At 41.9% G+C, this 21,155-nt stretch overlaps 1 protein-coding gene across 1 annotated transcript; it reads left to right on the top strand.

Annotated features, from left to right (window-relative positions):
* Positions 1-6,791: 6,791 nt before the first annotated feature.
* On the top strand, positions 6,792-20,808 carry CFAP20 (cilia and flagella associated protein 20). Its single transcript, XM_008068010.1, has 6 exons — positions 6,792-7,176; positions 17,852-17,931; positions 18,543-18,654; positions 19,253-19,441; positions 19,788-19,898; positions 20,380-20,808. The coding sequence occupies exons 1-6, from the start codon at positions 7,093-7,095 to the stop codon at positions 20,383-20,385; spliced, it is 582 nt and encodes a 193-aa protein (XP_008066201.1). The 5' UTR covers positions 6,792-7,092; the 3' UTR covers positions 20,386-20,808.
* The last annotated feature ends 347 nt before the right edge of the window (positions 20,809-21,155 follow it).

Genomic DNA, 21,155 nt, shown 5'->3' on the forward strand with positions numbered 1-21,155 from the left:
TGGGCAACTTGGCGAGACCTTATCTCTACAATAAATCAAAAAATTAGCCAGGCATGGTGGTGCGTGCCTGTAGTTCCAGCTATTTGGAAGGCTAAGGTGGAAGGTTCACCTGAGTCCAGCAGATGGCGGCTGCGATGGTCGTGAGCGCGCCACTGCACTGCAGACTGGGCGACAGAGTGAGACTCCAACTCAAAATAAATACATAAATAAATAAAGTTAGTGAAGTTGTGCTCTATTGAAGAAATCTTTATCTATGTTAAGGTCTTGAAGATATTTTTCTAGGTTTTCATTTAGAACCATATTGTTTACTTTCACCCTCAGGTCTATGACCCATCTAGAATTACTTTTTTATATAAGGTAAGAATCAAGGTTTGGCTTTTTACAATGTGAATATAATCAAAAGACCATCGCTTCCCTTACTGAATTTCTGTAGCGCCTTTGTTCTGTATTTGTTCCATTAGTCTATTTGTTTATCCTTGTGCCAGTACTATATATAGTAAGTCTTGATATCTGAAAGCGCGAGTCTCCAATTTTGATATTCTTCTTAAAGATTGTTTTGGCTATTCCAATTCCTTTGCATTTATATATAAACTTTAGAATCATCTTGTCAGCTTTCACAAAAAATCTCATGGGAATTTTTTTTGGAATTGCACTGAATTTGTGGATAAATTTGGGGAGAATTAACATCTTAACAATACTCTTCCAATCTAATCATATGGTGCATTCCTTCACTTATTTAGATCTTCTTTAATTCATTTAGTAATACTTTGTAGTTTTCAATAAAGAAGTCTTACAAAACTTTTGTGAAGTTTATTTCTAGGTGTTTGATTTTTTTTAGTCTATTGTGGTATCTTTTTCAAATTTCATTTTCTAGTTGTTTGCTGCTATTACATAATCACAACATCTGTAAATAATAACACTTTAACTTATTTCTTTCCAATCTTTACATCTTAGCTTTCTTTTTCTTGTCTTGTTTCACTGGCTGTGACATTCAATACAGTGTTGAATAGAAGTGATTAGAGCAAACATCCTTATCCAGTTTCTCACTGCCAGGGAGAAAGTGGTCAGCTTCACCATTAAGTGTATGTTAGCTGAGATATTTTTGTAATACCCTTCTTCAGATTAAGAAAGAAGTTGGGCACAGTGGTGCATGCCTGTATTCCCCATGACTGAAGCAGGAGAATCACTTAAGACCAGGAGATCAAGGCTGCAGATTGGTTGGTGCCCACCCACATTGAGGGCAGGTCTTCTCTTAGTTCACCGACTCCCATACCAATCTTTTTCTAGAAACACCCTCACAGACATACCCAGAAACAATGCTTCACCAGCCATTTAGGCATCCCTTAATCCAGTCAAGTTGCCACCTAAAATTAACTGTCACAGGTATGATGATTTTTTACAATGAAAAATAACATACATAATAGACACTTCTGTAGTTCGGGTCCTTCATTTGCAAGTATAACCTGGAGATCACACATTAGCAATATGTTAAAAAGTCTTTCTCATTCTTTTTCAATTGCATAGCACTGCACTGAATGAATTTATTATAATTTAGTAACCCAGTCTAAATGATGGACATTTATGAGAGTGCCTTTGTTTCATAGCCTCACAAAGTATATTGTCAAACTTTTGCATTTTTACCAGTCCAGTAGTTGAGAAATAGTGTTTCAGTATAGCTGTATCTCTATGGTTGAGCACTTTTTTATACTATGTAGAGTCGGTTACTTTTTTTTCTGTGAAATATCTGCTCAATTCCTTTGCTTATTTTGCTTACTTTTAAAATAGGATTTTTTTCTATAGTTTTAAAAGCTTTGTGTACATTTGGAATATTAGCCCTCTGTCTGTGATATAAGTTTCAAGTATCTCTTTTCAGTTTGACTTTTGTTTCTTTACATTCTTATGTTGTATTTTACTATAAAAAGATTTTAAACTTTGCCCAATTAAATGTATTAATATTTTCCATTATTGTTTCTGGATCTTGAATCATAGTTAGAAATGTTTAATCCATTCCCAAATTAGAAGGAATTTACCCATTTTCTCCTAGTGTTTGTATCGTTTCTTTTCTTATTTTTCATTTAAATCTCTGATCTATGTGGAGTTTATCTTGATGAGAGATAAGAGATTCATTTATATATTTTTCCATATGACTGTTCAATTAGCACAACATCGTATTAAAAAGCCCTTCAGTCCATCTCTTCTTACTGGTTATTCTTAGTAAAATGCAAACTATTGACCGGGCACAGTAGCTCATGTCTGTAATCCCAGTATTTTGGGAGCCTGAAGCAGAAGGATCACTTGAGGACAGGAGCTCAGACCAGTCTGAGCAACAAAGCAAGACTCCATCTCTACAAAAAAATAGAAAAATTAGCCGGGCATAGTGGTGCATGCCTGTAGTCCCAGCTACTTGGGAGATGGGGACAGCAGGATTGCTTGAGCCCAGGAGTTCAAGGCCACAGTGAGCAGTGATCATGCCACTGCACTTTAGCCTGGGTGACAGAGTGAAATACTGTTTCAAAAGAAAAAAAGACAGAAGAAGTGAATGATTTCTGTATGTTACTTTTAGGTCCTGATATCTTATTAAGTTTTTTTATTGTTTATAGACATAAGTAGAAAATCTGAGTCCATGGGTTGGAGACCAACCTGGGCAACTTGGTGAGCTCTTGTCTCTATAGTAAATAAAAAATTAGCTGGGCATGGTGGCACACACGTAAAGTTCCAGCTACTTGGAAGGCTGAGGCGGAGTCAACGCTGAGCAAGTCGAGGCTGTGGTGGCCGTGAGCATGCCACTGCACTCCAGCCTGGGCAACAGAGTGAGACTCCAACTCAACAAAAAAAAGAAAGTAACTTCTTTTGATCAAACAGTATATACCAAAAACTCAAAGTAGACATTATACTTAGTGGATAAAACTTGGAAGCATTTCTTTTTCTTTCTTCCTTCCTTCCTTTCTTTTTGTGGAAGGAAAGTGATTTTATTTCAAAAGTCAGATGAGGAAATGACCAGGCTCTTGCCTCAAAAAAACCATTTCCCAGAAGCATTTTTTTGTAAAATAAATTTTATTTTAAAGATATGGGGTACAATTCAGGACTAGATTATAAGTGGACATCATGCAGGTAAAGTTTGGGCCTTCCTTTGGTCCCCACTTTGCCTGGTTTGAGACCAGGTACCCTTATTGATGTTGTGTGTCCCTCCTCCCGCCACCCCAGCAGTATCCTGCTACCGCCAATCCCTTTCTTATAGTATTAGGGTAAATGTTCAGGGTCCACTTATGAGTGAGAACATGTGGTACTCAGTTGTTTCTGTGATAGATCGCTGAGTATGATAGACTCTAAATTCATCCAGGTTGCTCTGAAGTCCATTGTTTGTCCTTTATGGGTGTGTAATGTTCCATCAGGTATATGTACCACATTATTTTTATCCAGTCCACTTTTGATGGACAGCACGGTTGGTTTCATGTTCTTGCTATTGTGAATAGTGCTGCAATAAACATGCGTGTGCAGGTATCTTTTTTGTAGAATGATTTGAGTTCCTCCGGGTATATTCCCAACAGGGGGATTGCTGGGTCATATGAAGGTCAATTTCTAGTTCTTTCAGAAATCATCACACTGTTTTCTAAAGAGATTGCACTAGTTCACATTCCCACCAGCAGTGTAGAAGTGTTCTAGAGATACTATTTGGTCTTGTAAACAATAAGAAAAAGAAAGATACCTCAGTAGAGATTTGGGCATAAGATATAAACAGGCTATTTAAAAATAAAGAAAGGTAAATGCCTATGAAGAAATGAGCCTATTTTCTATTAGTAGTAAGAAAAATGATAAACGAAACAAACTATCATGTTATAGCTACTAGACTGGGAAAATTTAGAAAGTAGAATAATGCTAAGTTGTTGGTTGTCTTTTTTTTTTTGAGTTGGAGTCTCACTCTGTTGCCCAGACTGGAGTGCAGTGGCCGTTCCCGGCCACCGCAGCCTCAACCTGCTGGGCTCCGGCAATCCTTCCGCCTCAGCCTTCCAAGCAGCTGGAACTACAGGCGCACGCTACCACGCCCAGCTAATTTTTTGATTTATTGTAGAGATGAGGTCTCACCAAGTTGCCCAGGCGGGTCTCGAACCCGCGGGCTCAGGCAATTCACTCACCTCAGCCTACCAAAGGCGCCGGATTACAGGCTGAGCCACCGAGCCCGGCTTTTTTTTTTTTTTGAGTTGAAGTCTCACCTTGTTGCTCAGGCTGGAGTGCAATAGCACGCTCCTGACCACTGCAGCCTCAACCTAGTGAGCTCTGCCACCTCAGTCTTCCAAGTAGCTGGAACAACAGGCAGATGCCACCACATCCTAATTTCTAAAAAATTTTATTCGTTGTAGGGACAAAGTCTTGCTATGTTGCACAGACTGGTCTTGAACCTCTGGCCTCACGCAATCCTCTTACCTCAGCCTCCCAAAAGTGCTGGGATTACAGGCTTGAGTCACCATGCTTGGCAATGCTAAGTATTAATGTGACCATAGAGACCCTCATACATTGCTGGTGGGAGTGTAGATGGGTACACTACTCAGGGGAGTCATTTAGTCAAATTAAATACTATGTATGCATATATTGTGACCTAGAAATTCTGGTACTGCATGTGTATGCAAAAGAAATTCTCACTAGGGTCCTATAGGGACAAATAAAAGGTTGTCCATTGCTATAGAGTTGGATGGATAAATCATGGTGGAGACACATCTGGTAGAGTGTGTGACAATTACAAGCAATGGACTAGATATACACTGTTCAGTGGATGGAACCACAGGGCTGAGTAATATGCTCAGTATGTGTATATTTCACCTTTTTCTTTTTATATTTTATATTGCTGTGTTGCCCAGGTTGGAGTGTGCAGTGGCTATTCAGAGGCCCGCTCATAGCTCACTGCAACCTGGAGCTCCTAGGCACAAGCGACCCTCCCAGTTTAGCCTCCCTAGTAGCTGGAACTACAAGTGAGCACTGCGCTTGGCTTGCTTGCTTGCTTGCTTCCTTCCTTCCTTTATATACTGCCAAAGTGAGCATTTTTTAATTTTAATTTTTTATTTAGATGGTGTCTCATTACATTGCCCAGGCAGGTCTTGAACTCCTGGTCTGAGCTGATCCTTTTGCCTCGGCCTCCTGAGCAGCAGGGACTACAGCCTCTGATCACTGCGCCTGACTGTGTCTATTTTAAAACAAACAAAATCTCTGTGAATGTCTGAACATATTTATAAACAATTGGATGAGGAAGGAGAATGGATAATTTAGGGGGATGGGTGCAAACGTTAGGAAAAGACAACATAATAATACACAAAACCAAACAATTATTTCTGAATGGTGGCATTATGAGTGATAGTAAAGCTCTTTTTCAGTTTCCTCAATTAACCTATATTACATTCATTAGAAAAAATAAGCTCACATAAAATAATTAGACTCAGAACCTTCTGAAGGGTTAATAACTACCTTCATTTTCTTCTATGATTATTGCTTATTTTGTTTTCTACTTCTAGATACAATACTGGTCGTTTTCCCCTAGAAAATAACTTATTTCATGTAGATTTTCAAAAAGGTAAAGTCATATGTAGTATTTGAATAATCATAATAACTTCTATAATTAATTCTTCTTCTTAGTGTTATGTCTTCTCTCTCAACTGAAGTTTTCTCCCAAGATATTTTGAATAACTTAATAGTTGTTCACTGGCCCAATGTATATAGTCTCCAGAAATCATCCAAAAATAACAGTTTCATATAAAATATTTTTACTTTCTACCACAATAAGATTCATATATTTTCCCTATGTGTCTGAAAATTCTAGCTGGATTATCCGGGGCATTGATGTGAGGATTAAATGAGTTAATACAGGCATTTAATACAGTGCCTGCCACATTGTAAATGCTCAAGGTACTGCTATAATGGATGAAAACTGCTAATAATAATGATGTTAGCTGCAAACTCCTTTTCTGTCTCCCATAACACCTAGCACAGGCCTAAGCACACAATATAATATTTAGACAGATGCTCAGTGACTGATGGATGGCTCCAACATTTGGAATTTCCTTTTATACTTGAAATATCATAGGTTATTTTACGTCTTTTCTAAAATGTTCTAGGTATTAATTGATGTTTTTAAAAATCAGCAGTTGATTTAACTCAACCAACTCAACTTTATATTGTTAATTTTATTGATTCCTGCCTCTGTCTTTATGTTCAGGCTTTCTTGTTTTCTGATCAATGCCTTCAAGGCAATAACTCTTCCTCAGAGTATTGCTTTGACTGCATCACACAAGTTAAGGAACCCAGTGTACTCACAGTGACCCTGTCCATAATTAAAGGCAGTGATGTATATAAGGCGCTTAGCATAGTCAGTGCTCAGTGCTAGTGAGCTCCACTTGAACCTTATCCTGTACTGAGTCAGCAAGCATTTGCTTGGCATCCGCAGGAAACCAGGTAAGCATTTCTGCAGCAAAGCCACTTTCGGGCCTAACCCCTTTTCTTTAGCCTTCGTAACTCCTCGCCCTCCAGTGGGCGGGGCCTGGTCTTCTCGCCCCCTTACCCGCAAGTCTCCGCCCCCGCCCCGCCACGTTCCCCGGACACCACGCTGGCGCTAACCTTCTCGGTAATCCTGGTATCCTTCCGCTTTCTAAAAGCGACGACAAGACGAAAAATAGTTCCCGGGCAATGGAGTTCTTTTCACGAAGGGGCGGGACTAAGGCGGGGCTTACGCGCAGAGAAAACCGGAAGTCCGTGATCCTTGTGGCAGCATTGGTCCCCGCGCTCCTGGAGGGCGGACCCAGATGGGCGGAGGGATTCATTTTAAGCAGCGTGCGGCCCTCTGCCTCTCTTTAAGGCGGGGAGAGCGGTGTGGGCGGCAGTTGCTGTGGTTTCCGACCTGGGGTGGTGTTCCTGGAGCTGGAGATTGAGGGCTCAGCGCTATCGCGTCCAAGTCCAGCTCCCCGTGACTGCGGATCGGGAGGTCAGAAGCTCAGCTACCCGTCTGTGGACCAGGACCGGCCGGCTGCTTTGCCTTCGCCTCACAGTGCTCGTGTCTACTCCGGGGCCTAAATCGGCTCCGGGGCGGCCGAGGAGAAGGCCGCCGGCGAGATGTTCAAAAACACATTCCAGAGCGGCTTCCTCTCCATCCTCTACAGCATCGGCAGCAAGCCCCTGCAGATCTGGGACAAAAAGGTCGGGCTGGGGGTGGGGGAGGGTCGGGCGCAGGGGCCGCGTCCCCTCCTCGCCCGGTTGTGTCGAGTTGGGGCCCGGGAGAGGCTGGAGGTCGCTGCTGTGCCTTGTCCCCAGCCTGGCGGGACGAGACGTAGGGGGCGGGGGTGCATTGGGGTGGGCGTGGCTGGGGTGTGGTTGGGCGCGCGGTCCCTCCCCGCGGACTTGCCTTGGTCGGTCCATTTGAGCCGCCGTTTCCCCATCATTATAATGGGGTGATAGTGCCCATCTGGTAGCATGAAACGCCATGAGGGGGCTTTGCGGACGTAGAGGTGAAAGGAACTGCTGACCACGGATTCCACGAATGTTTACCCTTCCCCTGTTTGGTGCCAGGCACTGTGCTGGGCACTAGACACAGAGCCTTTGTTCAGGTCCCTTGGAGATGCACATCCAGAAAGACTCCACCAAGCCAGTGATGTTTGGGTGTCATTCATTGACTCCCTTTCTCCCACTGGTCCCAAATAAGCCAGAATCCGGTGGCTTTTGGCACCTGCTCCACACTTGCTGTGATTCGGGGTCTGTACTCCACCTTCAGTGCCTGATTTCCCCGTCAGGAATAGCCTTGTCTGGATTAATAAACCCAGAGCCAGGCGCAAGCCTCTTTGTCGCTATTAAGGCATCTACTAGATGATACTTTCGCTGACCCCAGGAGATGATGGACCAGCCTGCTTTTTGGAAATGTGACTTAATATCTAGCTATGAGTTGGTCCTCATGTTATTACTTGGGTACTTTGCTCCTCCTGCAGATAGATTTCCAGGCGGTCCATGAACCATTTTTGGAATATAAATTAAGGCCGGCACTCCAGCGTGGAAGACAGGTGATTTAGGAAGTATCCTTAGTACTGCCCTCCTCGGGAGAGTGGAGAGAGATGATGTGCTGAATGGTGTTTGTATTGTGGAATAGTCTAAGCAGACCTAATAATGAAGCAAGATTTGTGGTTTTGGTCTTAGAGCAACTCCCTGTCTTCCTTGCCACAAAGGGTGACACAGAACTTGAGAGAGAACATAGGCAGTCTTCTGCCTGTCGCCACTTAGGAAGGGCTGCATTCAGAGGGCAACTTTGAGAGTGGTGTCTTCATGGTGTCACTTTGATGAGATAGTTGAAAGATTTGAATATAATGAAGTTGGACCCTCTCATCTGTAAAAAAAAACAAAAACTGACTATCTCTTTTCCTTCAGATGCTTCTATCTGCAACGTAGAGCTAATGCCAAGAGTATTACATAGGAAAGCGATTCCTTAACATTTTTTCTACATGATTGAGTTTTTCAGTTCCATGATTTTGTTCACAATGGAATAAAAAGGCATTGTAAACTCTGAAATTGCACCTCTACAAAGAGAACCCAGAATGCATGTATCTGGGAACTTTATAAGGATATTGGCTTCCAAACTGTCACTTGATTCAGATATGCGTTGTCAGAAGGCAGAGAGAGAGACCCTGTGTGTGTGGAACTTGGAAACCGAATTGTAGCAAAAGTGTCAACATAAGGCAATTGAAATAGAGAATGGGCCTTGACCTAGGAGGAGAGGTTTTCAGAGCAGGTCAGAAAACGTACTAACTCTGAAAGAATTCTAGTGGAAGGAGCCCTCAGGATTGTTTTTGTTTTGTTTTGTTTTGTTTTTTTTGAGGCAAGGTCTTACTCTCGCCCAGGCTGGAGTACAGTGGTGAGATCGTGGTTCACCACAACCTTCTAGGGTCTGGTGATCCTTCTGCCTCTGATTCCCAAGTATTTGGGACTACAGGCACTTGCCACCATGCTCGGCTACGTTTTGTGATTTTTTTTTTTTAAAGACCAAGTCTTGCTATGTTGCCCAGGCTGATCTTGAACTCCTGAACTCAAGCAGTCCTCCCCACCTTGGCCTCCCAAAGTGCTAGGATTACTGGTGTGAGCCATTGTGCCCAGCCAGAATTTCTATTGTGAAACTTTTAATCAATTTTTCATTTTAGTCTTCTGTAGTGTTTGTTTATTTTCAAATGCAGCTTTTTAGCTAGTCGTGCTTCCTGAGTCAACTTGTTTACACACAGAATGAAAAAGAAAGTAACCATGATGCACTGTATCCCTTAACGCCACTAGAGGTCAGATGGTACCCTAATGACATAAACATGTGTGAAAACATTGTTAAATTCACTGGTAGGGTTACATGGAGTAAATTAAACAGAAATTTTGGCAAAGAAAACCTTTAGAACACTTGCTTCAGGCAAAATCCTCACAATAGTAAAAGTTAATTATGTGTTTCTAACACTTACTTGGACTAGACTGGAAAGTGTTTAGGAGTGAGTTTTTTCTCCTCTTGGGCAAGGGAAAAAAGGGAAGAAAAGGGAACGTCTAGGGCCATATCCATTGACTTTGTTGTATGTGCTTTTTTCTCAGCTGTATCATAAAGCCCTCAGGAAGTGTTGGGAATCTGGTCCAGCTGGGGAATCTGGGAATTGATATACTTAATGAAAGATTTACTGAGCAACAGCTAAGGGACAGGCCATTGCGTAGATTTGGGAAGGTAGAGAGGACTTTTTTCCTGCTCCCAGGAATAAGGCAAACTTTAATAAGGGCAAAGTTTGGGGGGTAGGGGAAGGTCCACATTTGTCTAGACATGGCCTTGACCTCTGTCAGTAGGTACATGTTAACTGTGGTGCCTATTTTAGTTATTAATTTGATTTTTACAAAATTTTACTATTCTACTTCCTGAGTTTATAAAGAGAGAATTTCTGTTTTGGTTTCTCTGAAGAATCTTGAAAACTTAGGTTTGATTTCTGTTTAGGCACTGTCTCCTTGTGAATGTGAGAAGTGAATGCCATAGTCACAATACCAGTGAATTTGCAGACTTCACTTGTGTGGATGTGGCTTGCTCATAATGTTTGTGATACCTGCAGTTAATTTCACACTCTTTAAAGCTCACAGCCCCTTCCCCCATCTTATCCTTTAAACCTCAACGTAAAAATTATTTGTCATTGGGAACTTAAATCTCGTGGGTGCTCCTGTGGCTCTCTGTGCACAGTATGCCAGTTTTCTATTGTGTATCACCCACTAGACTGCAAGTTCCTTAAGGGGAACAATAGTATCTTACCTTAAAACCTGAGTTCCAGAGTGTGGTCAGGCATCTTGGGTTTGCATTCTGGCTATTCTAGCTGTGCCGTGTTCTAGTTGTGTGACCTTGGGCAAGTACTTAACCACTCAGTTTTCTTATCTACTTCTCACAGTTATGAAGATTAAATGAAGATGTATATAAAATGCTTAGCAACAGAGTTATGGCATATATAATCACATGCCACATAATGACATTTCAGTCGACAACAGACCTATATGACAGTAGTCCCATAAGATTATAATGGAGCTGAAAAATTCCTGTCGCCTAGTGACATCATAGCTATCATAATGTGGTATGCAATGAGTTACATGTTTGTGAGTAAACAAACCCACTGTACTGCCAGCTGTATAAAAATATAGCACATATAATTATGTAAAGTACATAGTACTTGATAATTATAACAATGACTGTTTTACTAGTTTATGTATATGCTATACTTTTTATCATTATTTTAGAATGTATTCCTGCTTGCTTAAAAAAAAAAAGGTTAACTGTTAAAGAGCCTCAGGCAAGTCCTTCAGGAGGTAGGCATTGTCATCATAGGAAATGACAGCTCTATGTATGTCATTGCCCCTGAAGAACTTCCAGTGGGACAAGATGTGGCGGTTAAAGACAGTGATATTGATGATCCTGACCCTGTGTAGGCCTAGGCTAATGTGTGTCTTAGTTTTTTTTGTTTTGTTTTTGTTTTTTTGAGTTGGAGTCTCACTCCTTCGCCCAGGCTGGAGGGCAGTGGCATGCATGCTCACAGCCACCCCAGCGTCAACCTGCTAGGCTCCAGTGATCCTTCTGCTTCAGCCTTGTAGCTGGAACTACAGGCTCGTGCTACCACACCCAGCTATTTTTTACTTTATTGTAGAGACGAGGTCTTGCCAAGTTGCCCGGGCTGGTCTCATGCCCACGGGCTCAGGCAATTCACTCACCTTGGCCTCCCAAAATGCTGGGGTTCCAGGCTGAGGCACTGAGCCCCGCCATGTCTTAGTTTTTAACAAGAAAGTTTAAAAGGTGAAAAAGGCTAGGCTCAGTGGCTCAGCCTGTAATCCCAGCACTTTGGGAGGCCAAGGTGAGTGGATTGCCTGAACTTGCAGGTTTGAGACCAGCCTGGGCAACTTGGCAAGACCTCATCTCTACAATAAATAAAATAAAATAAAATAAATTGGCCGAGCGTGGTAGGGCACACCTGTAGTTCCAACTACTTGGAAGGCTGAGGCGGAAGGATCGCCGGAGCCCAGCAGGTCGACACTGGGGTGGCTGTAAGCATGCCACTGTCCTCCAGCCTGAGTGACAGAGTGAGACTCTAACTCAAAAAAAAAAAAAAAAAGTTAAAAAATATTTTTTAATAGGAAAAATAGAATAAGGTTATAAAAATATTTTTGTACAGCTGCACAATGTTTTTGTTTTATGTTAAGTATATTGCAAGAGTCAAAAAGGTAATAATATTTTAAATTTATAAAGTAAAAATGCTGTAAGCTAATATTAAATTATTATTGAAGAAAAATCATTCTTATAAATTTAGTGTTGCCTGACTGTGTATCGTACAGTTGTGTACAGTAATGTCCTAGGCCTTCACATTCACTCACCACTCACTCACTCATCCAGAGTAACTTCCAGTTGTGTGGTACCACTTTTCATTTTTACACAGTACTTTTTTTTTTGAGTTGGAGTCTCATTCTGTCTCCCAGGCTGGTGTGCAGTGGCATGCTCATGGCCACCGCAGCCTCCACCTGCTGGGCTCAGGCATACACAGTACTTTTACTGTGCTTTTGTATGTTTAGATTCACATTGTGTTACAGTTGCCTACAATACTCAGTACAGTAACATGTTGTACTGGTTTTTAGCCTAAGAGCAACAAGCCATACCATATAGTCCAGGTGTGTAGTAGGCTGTGCTGTCTAGGTTTGTGTGAGTACGCTCTGATGTTCACCCAATGATGAAATCCCCTGATGATGCATTTCTCAACGAATCCCTGTCATTAAGTGATGCATGACTGTAGTCATTACAAATTATGGCATATAGTATTAAATGTGGCAGGGGACTTAGGAATTTGCTCAAGACTAAAAGAAGTTTGTAACTGAGCCCAGCATTCAGAATAGGAAGTACAGTAAAACCAGTCTTCTGAAATTAGAATGATGTCATCATTGCACCATGGCTTTCTTTGTTCAAAACCTTTAGTGTGGCTCCAAGGCCACACAACCCATGGCCTGCACCTGCTTAACTGGTTCTCCAGGCTCACCTCACTGGATTCCCCCTCTTAACACCAGTTCCCTACTGAACTGAAAGAAGTCCTGTTCTCTCTCACCTCCAAGCTTTGGCACTTCCTGCTCCCTCTCCTGTTCTCCTCCCCCCATTCCTCTACCTCCTCATTAGTCTCCAGGTCACAGCTCAAAGGCACTTCCTCAGAGAGGCCCTTCCTGACTCTCCAGGCTAAGTTCATTTATATCCACTCATAGACCCTACTTTCCACCACTTGAAATTATCTTCTTCAGGTCTGTTTTCCTAGCTACATTAAGTTTCCTGATGGAGACCTTTGTATTTCAAAGAGCTCAGAAGAAATTAGGGGTTTCTTTAATGTTCCCTAGGCTTCTAGGACCAGCAAATCCTATAGTTACTGAAGGACTCTTAACACATGAGCAGTCAGCAGATTTTTCATTTTCCTAATATTGATTGCGAGTGAAAATTTAAAAAATCTGAAGCTGGTTTCTGCAAACTTCTATCATTAAGCACAAGTGAAACGGTCTTTTCTAAATTGTCATCTTTTTCACAATACAGCTGAAATTTGCAGACATATCCAGTATTTACCTCAGATATACTCTGACTAGCATTCCATACTTTGTATTTTTATTCGGATTATAACCCGAATATATATTATTCAGAAACAGAATTTGCAAAGACATAAATTCATGTCAGCAGCAACCAAGAACAGAATTTGGAATGACGTAATTTCATGTCAGTGATTGCAAATGAGTTAAGTTTAATGTAAACATTAACTTCTGACATGTAAGGAAAATACCAAGAAGTTCTGTTCCACTTATACCTGTGTAAAACATTGTATAACTTTTTATCTCTATTGGTAATTTCCTAAAAGTTTACGAGATACTGTCAGTTCTTGAATGCTTCTCCATCATTCCTCTCTCCCTGTGTTTCTCTCAGCTGCTCTTGTTTCCTTATTCCCAAACTAAGCATTACAACCAGAGTCCTTTGCTGTTGCTGGATAGTGAGATTTCCATTCCCTGTCCCTAATTTTTCAAATGAACAAAATCCTTCAGAAAACAATTGCTATAACTTAACTTTTAGTTAGTAAATCCTACTGGTACATGTTCAGTTGATGCAGTTTCCAATAGCAGAATTGAGTGCTTTGGACATGAAGGCAGTACAACTATTTTTTCCTGTCTTTCCTAGTGTCCGATAGACCGTGTCCTTCATTATTCTGAGTAATAGTGTTTACGTAATTGAACGAGGGCACGGGCTTTAGTTACACTTGCCCTTTCAAGGCACCCAGAGGAAGAGACTGGCTAGCAGTGCACAGAATCGCCCTTACACTGGCCGAGGGGTTGTTTGTATGTTTCCAGAGTCTCATATCTGCTGCCTAGGCAGTCCCTGTAAGGTGGAGCAAAGGGAGAGGAGCTTCCGGGCCCAGGTGCTGAGGCCGAGACAGAGCTATGCCCAGCTCTCCCTATAGAGGTCTCCCTCTGCCTAATTTCTGACTTGGAACCGGGCCCCTTACCCAGGGCAGGAACTTCCCTGCTGGAAGGGACAGCTCTAATGGCTTAATGTAAATTGAACATGTGTCATTAGTCTAGGATGCCAGATGGCTGAGGGTTCAGCTGCCTGCCAGGGTAAGTGGGTGGAGCCAGGAAAATGAAAGTGGGGGGAGGGGAGGGGATGGCTACAACTCATGTTATTTTTAAAGCACTCATAGAAATATATAGTATTGGCAAGCTTCCTCCCTATCCCAGTAGTATTTTTTTTCCCCCAGCTTGACCCTCCTCCCTGGGGCTTACACTGGGGGGGAAAAATCAATGTTCTTTATTAGTTGCCCCAGCAACCATAGAAGAGTGATTGTAAGACTGGCTTGAAGAGTCTTTCTGTTTTAAAGAGGGATGTAAAATGAAGCCTGCTTCCATCATGAGCAATAAATGCTGACAAGTTCATTGTATCTTCATCGCAAAGCCAGGCCTGCCCAGTGACCTTTGAATGGGAAGGAACTAAGGAAAGTTAATGCTTTCTGAGGGCATGTATTTTGTTGTAATGTTTGTAAGAAGCTGGTCTGAGAAGGGAGGTTGCTTCCTGGAAGACCTTTATAATTCAAGGCAGAGTGAAAGCCAGATTTCCAGGGTAGTTGGGAGGCTTTGCCCCAAACTGCCCATCCCACTCTGCTCTCTCCTTTGATCCTCATTTTAGAACCTGGAGAAGAGGCTTTGGGAAGTGCCCTGCCCTCTGGTGCTCCCCACTCTTATTAACTGCCTCCCCTACTCTTTTCTTCCAGTGAGTCTGCAGCCCTTTGAACTTAATAAAGGAGAGGAATCATAATTCACTAACAACTCAGTTTAATTGGATTTCAGACTTCTGGAAGCTTGTGATATGGGGATATTTGTGTTTTTCTTCTTTCTCTGTGGACAAAGCTCTGTTTTGTTTGTCTTACCACCCGCCAGGTCCAACTCTGGAGAGACTGATCGGCATTCCTTCAGAAAAGCTGCCTTGGCCCCTCCAGGTTTTGGAGGATACATTAATTCGTTTTGTGAACATTAAATTTGTGAGTGCGGTTTTAACCTAGAAATGCTGAAAGAGAAATAAATCTCTTTAGGAAGTGACTGAAAGTCCAGCTAAAAGTTAGCTTGCCTCTGGGGCAGTAGTGCAGGATTACTACAGAGTCCATTCTAGCTTTCAGTCTTTTGGCTTCTGCATACAGTGTAAGACTTTGTTTTCTTCTGTAAAGACCCAGATAGGTCTTATTTGCTGGAGTGTTCCAGTGAAGTCATCTGCTATTAACTTCGAGATGGGCAGAAGGCAGATTCCCCAACATTTCTTCCCTGTGGGATCTGATTGATCTTTATGGCGTGGTGGGAGGCCTCTTGCTGACTCTGGCCTGAGAGACCTTGAAGAGTATAAGATTTGAGATCATGCTATAAGACAGTTTTGGATAAATAATAGCATGTTGCTTTTTAGCAATAGAAGTTTTCAGGTCAAAATTACTTCTTTTTTTTTTTTTTTTTAAAGAAAAATAGTCTCACTCTGTTGCCGAGGCTAGAGTGCAGTACATGCTCATGACTCACTGCAGCCTCAACTTCTTAGGCTCAAGTGATCCTTCTGCCTCAGCTTCTTGAGTAGCTGGGACTATAGGTGCATGCTACCATGCCTGGCTAATTCTTTGATTTTTTTTTTTTGTTGTTGTTATTGAGATGAGATTTCAGTATATTGCCTAGGCTGGTCACAAACTCCTGGGCTCAAGTAATCCTTCCACCTCGGCCTTCCAAAGTGCTGGGATTATAGGCATGAGTCACTGTGCCTTGCCCCTAGATTATTTCTTAATCTTTTCAGTTTAACCATCTATTTGATCTTTGCAGTATGTACCTTTTAAAAGAATGCTTAGTGGTTATAAAAGTAGTGTTTGCATCTTGTTGGAATACTGCCAGCTCTTATCAGTGAGGCTGCTCACATTATTTGGAAATAATTTCTTGATTAATTTCTTCTTCATCAAGGCCTCCTGGTTTTTCACAGAAAATATAGAAGGAATATTGCCACTTTGGTTGGGAACGTTTAGATGGGAAACGAGGTGGACAGTGTTGGCATGTTCTACACAGACTCAAGCCTTTGTGCTCTTAATCTCCCTTGGAAAGAGGCCCAGAATTCAAAGCAGGAGGGCACTGAACATTGCCAGCTTTGTTTGAGAAGCATTTCAATGTGACGTTTGTGTCTTGAGAACCCACGAAATGTTTCACTGGCAGAGATTGAGGTCGCGTCTAGCCCAGCATTCTGTCTCTGACAATAGACACCAAAAGATGTTTTGTGGGAAAGCATTCTTCATGCTGGCAGCCTCTTGGGCTTTGTGCGGTGCCCCAGCATCTCTGGCTTTTCATAGTCTGTGGTGGATATGTTATCCAGAGATTTTTTAAAAACTCTCCTTGAACCTATTTGTATGTGCCAACTCTTAGGGTGACACATTCCAGAGATCAGCAAATATTTGAATGCTTTGTTTGTGCCTAGCATAGTACTAAGCATTGTAGAAGATCCAAATGATGCTTAATAACTAATCCGTACTCTTGCTTGAGTTTATTCTTTTTAAAGGTGACAGAACTTAGTCTCAGTTGTAGAAAGAGTGGATAGTAATATCAGATGTCACCTGGAGAACACCAGGCACACCATAAAACTCACATATTAATAATCTGTGTTGAAAAATACAACTGTAAGACTGACCACTGTGTTCTTTCCCTATAGGCAAGTCTAATAAAAAGCCAAATTCTAATCAGAAGGCTGATTAGTGAACAAGGGGAGCTTTAGTCAGTATGATTGAGTCGACTATGACAGCCCAGTGCTGCCGTTTTCACAGTACCTAGAAAAAGACCACACGGTTGTCTTTCTGATGTGTCCTGTTCTAAACCTGATTGACATTTTTCACGTGCTAATACATTCAACCCTAACAGTCCAGCACTGTTTTGAAAATACCTTTGCATGTCATATCTCTGCTCTGTCCATATTAAGTGCCTAAGAGTTTAATGCTTGAAGATTACTGTTCTTTCCTAAATATCTTGAGAGGAGGAACCCATATTGAATATTGGTTCCTCCCCATCCTCTACCTCCTACATATGCAGCAACAGTACAAAACAATGTAGGATGAAGAGCTAAATTATGTAGTTTAGACAACATGAGCTTAGAAAACAAATCCGAGGAAAAAGAGGTCGATGTGGGCTGAAAATGCTGAAGGCGTCTGTGTGTGGCACAGATGGGACTTGAATTCACACTTGCAAAAGTAGAAAATAAGGCAAAAGAAGGAAGCATTAAGTAGGAGTAAATCTGGGGAGGAATGCCTTCACTTTATGGTTGCCACCCTCCTTCTCAGTGGCACTCAGCTTTTCCTTGATGTTTCTGGCCAGAGAAATACATGAGGTGATGGCAAGCCTGGTAAATCCTGAGCCACCTGCTACTTAGGATCTGTCATTTGCAGTTCCTGGGTGCTAGTGTCCATGTGTGTGAAACAGTACCACCTACCTTTTTATTTTTATTGTTATTGTGGAGTTGAGAGATGTATATGAACATTCCTAGTGCATAGCAGGCACTCAGTAAATGTTAGCTGAACTTATATTGAGTTGATTTCTTCGGGAAGTAATTTATCTGAAAATTTACAGATTGCCAGGTTACCTGGGATTCCTGTGGTGGTTGATGGGACCCTGTGTAGAGTGGTAATAGCATGGCTGACTTTATAGCTAAACTTCAGCATGTTATATCACAGACTTCTGCGTTATGCCCCTTGGGCTACTGTGGTTTTTCTTAAATGGTTCCTTTCAGCCTTGCTATCAAATAGTTCAGTACTAACTAATTGAATTTGCTTCCTTGTAGGTGCGGAATGGCCACATCAAAAGAATAACTGATAATGACATCCAGTCCCTGGTGCTAGAAATTGAAGGGACAAATGTCAGGTGGGTTGCCAACTCTGTTCTTCCAGAGACATCGTATACCAGGCCTTGGTCTCCTCATCTGTAAAATGGAGGTGATAACAGTATATTTTCCTTACAGGGTTATTGTGAGGACTAAGTAAGTGAATCTGTAAAAAACACTTAGAACCATGCTTAGTACATAGTAAGCACTGTGCAAGTATTAGTTTATTATTAGTATTTGACCTAAGTGTGTGCTGGGGGAGAGTAATGGCGGTGTTGTATATCCAGTGGGTGGCCAGTGTGGTTTTCAGTGCCTCGGTGGTCTTAGCTTTGGTTTTCTATCATTTGATGGTTCTCTTGAACCAGAATTAAAATCTTTTCTCACTAGAACAACTTTCTAGATCCACTGGTCTGGCTCTGTTTTTCATATATTTTATTGTTGATGTCTAGTCCTGTGTTAAGCTTTTGTTTCTGAGACCGGCATTTTTAAAAAGCATCAGCTGACTTAAGCACTGAGGGATTCATTGGGTGATGTGTCTGAATCATTTAGATCTGCTTTCCAGTTTTTCCTCTTGGACCATGTGTTCTTGTTGTATATACCACAAAGGAAGAAAGACAAGTAGTATATTTATTGGTATTTCCTCTCTCCACAGCACCACATATATCACATGTCCTGCAGACCCTAAGAAGACACTGGGAATTAAACTTCCCTTCCTTGTCATGATTATCAAAAACCTGAAGAAATATTTTACCTTTGAAGTACAGGTTAGTATGTCCACATGTATGTGTTCACACTTAGCTATACCAAAGTGATGTCTTTTCAACTTACAGTAAAAAGGAGCCCTACAAAAGCATCTTTATCCTTTTATATGTCTACTTTTCTCCCTCTGTTGTAAGCTCAATGTAGTCCTGTTATTATGACATAAGTTCGGAATTAGTAATTAAAATTTAGTGCCAGTCTTTAAGAAAAAGTAAGCACCCAGAAAACCTAATCAGTAGCTACAAGACTTCGGAACTTGAGAGTCAGCTTAGTGACCATTTGGGGAGTAATTATTTAATACTGGGTTATTTTTGTAATTTTGATTTTTCAAAGGGAAAAACGTTTATGAAATCATTCTATGGACTGAGAGCCTGCTGGGTGTGTCATATGTCATAAGCAGCTGGTGTTGTCTTGGCAACAAACAAGATAAACTTGCTACTTCCGGACCATCTGTGTCCAGTGGATGACCTGTGTCTGGTCTGTTTATTCTCCTGTGGGTCTCAGCCTTGGGAAACCAGGCTGTGGAAGCTCAGGTCCTTGTCTTTAAAGAGTGTTTGCTTCTTCCGAGATGAAGTTAATGTGACTCTTCCCTATATTTCACAGGTATTAGATGACAAGAATGTACGTCGGCGGTTTCGGGCAAGTAATTACCAGAGCACCACCCGGGTCAAACCCTTCATCTGTACCATGCCCATGCGGCTAGATGACGGCTGGAACCAGATTCAGTTCAACTTGTCAGACTTCACCCGGCGAGCATATGGCACAAATTATATTGAAACCCTAAGAGTGCAGGTACTGCTCCTTTTCCAGACAGAGCCCCAAACTGGGGACATAGGGGTGTCTGATACTGGTTTGTGGCTCATGTAACAGAAGAGTGTGGGCTTCTGGCTAAAGTTCCTAAGTCACTGTCCAAGGAGCTTTGGCATCAAAACGGTGCAGGAAATATTCAGGAATCTACTCAGACATAGTGGGTGAATAAGCAAAATCTCCCTCTTGCCAGAATCTACCCGTAAGGCAAGCCGAGGAGATGCCATGGAGGTGAAGTTTCTACAGTGTCACAAGAGGGCCTCTAACAGAATCAGAAATTAGAGGGAAAACCATCCTGTTCAGCCTCTCAAAATAAGTCTTGCCTCCCTAGATCCATGCAAACTGTCGTATCCGACGGGTTTACTTCTCAGACAGACTCTACTCAGAAGACGAACTGCCAGCAGAGTTCAAACTGTACCTGCCAGTTCAGAACAAGGCAAAGGTAAGCCAGCCTCGCTCAAGGGACAGCCAGGGAGTTGGGGGAGATGTGTTCCTGGAAGTGCTCTAGTTTAAGGCTCAGCTGCAGAGCCCCCTCTGTTGTCACTTTGGAGGACCTTTAGATCATAAGATCTTAGGTCTTCTTCCAGCATCAACACTGAATCAGGAATGATCCTGGGAAATACTGTTGTCTCCACCTTCACATGGTGATCTTGCCCCTTCTGAGGGTCATCCTGCTGCTTCCTGCTCACAGCACTTCTTTGAAGGATGTCCTCCATCTTAACCTGATTATCAGTCTAAAGTTATTGTGGATTGGTCCCCTCTACCACAGCGGTGGGTGCCTGCGTGCCTGCCTGCTGTGGACATGAATGCATTTCCACAGGCCAGAGTCCACCGGAGTGTCACCAGAGGTAGGAAGCCAGTGGCACTAGCCATCTCTTTTCGAACAACTTAAACTGATGCCTCTTTTCCGTTTTTTCCTCCAGCAATAACTGGAATGCAACTCAAGGGACCGACCCTGGATGTGACTCTTAACTTAAGGAAACTGTCTAGAGGACAATACAAAAACATATTTATATTAATTCACTCTGCTATACTTTTATTTACTACCTAGTGTCCCTTGTCATGGACACCAGTGACCATGCCATAACTCTGTAATTGCGTTGTAAGTACAGTGGGAATAAGCAGTCTTGCGCGTGATACGTGAATGCTAGAGTTTATCCTGCTGCCTGCCCCAGGGTGGGGGAGATCATTTACCATGAACTTACAGAATTAAAGATGTCCCCTAAGGCAATTTCAGACCACTGTTTCTTCCTACGGTTATTCTTTGTTTTATATATTATCTAAATATATGTATATGCTGTGTAATACTCATAATCTGGAAATGAATAAAATGTTATATTCTTGGTTTGTAAGTGTGTTCTTAGTTTAGCTTTTTTAATGGTGACGTTTTTCTTTGTGATGTGAAAAGAGAACTATTTGCTGTGAACATCCCATACACTTCATGCTGTGAAATATCTGGCACTGAGCATGTAAAGAACAAGGGAGATCTATACAGTTGACCCTTGAACAACACGGGTCTGAACTACAGGTCCACTTATGGACAGTTTCTTCCACCTCTGCCACTCCTGAGACAGCAAAACCAACCCCTTCTCATCCTCCTCTTCAGCCTACTCCACGTTATGGTGAGGATGAAGACTTTTATGATGATCCACTTCCACTCGATAGTAAATATATTTTCTCTTCCTTATGATTTTCTTAA

Source organism: Carlito syrichta, unplaced genomic scaffold, assembly GCF_000164805.1.
Source record: "Carlito syrichta isolate Samal-C Ts95f unplaced genomic scaffold, Tarsius_syrichta-2.0.1 Scaffold309854, whole genome shotgun sequence".
NCBI lineage: Eukaryota > Metazoa > Chordata > Mammalia > Primates > Tarsiidae > Carlito > Carlito syrichta.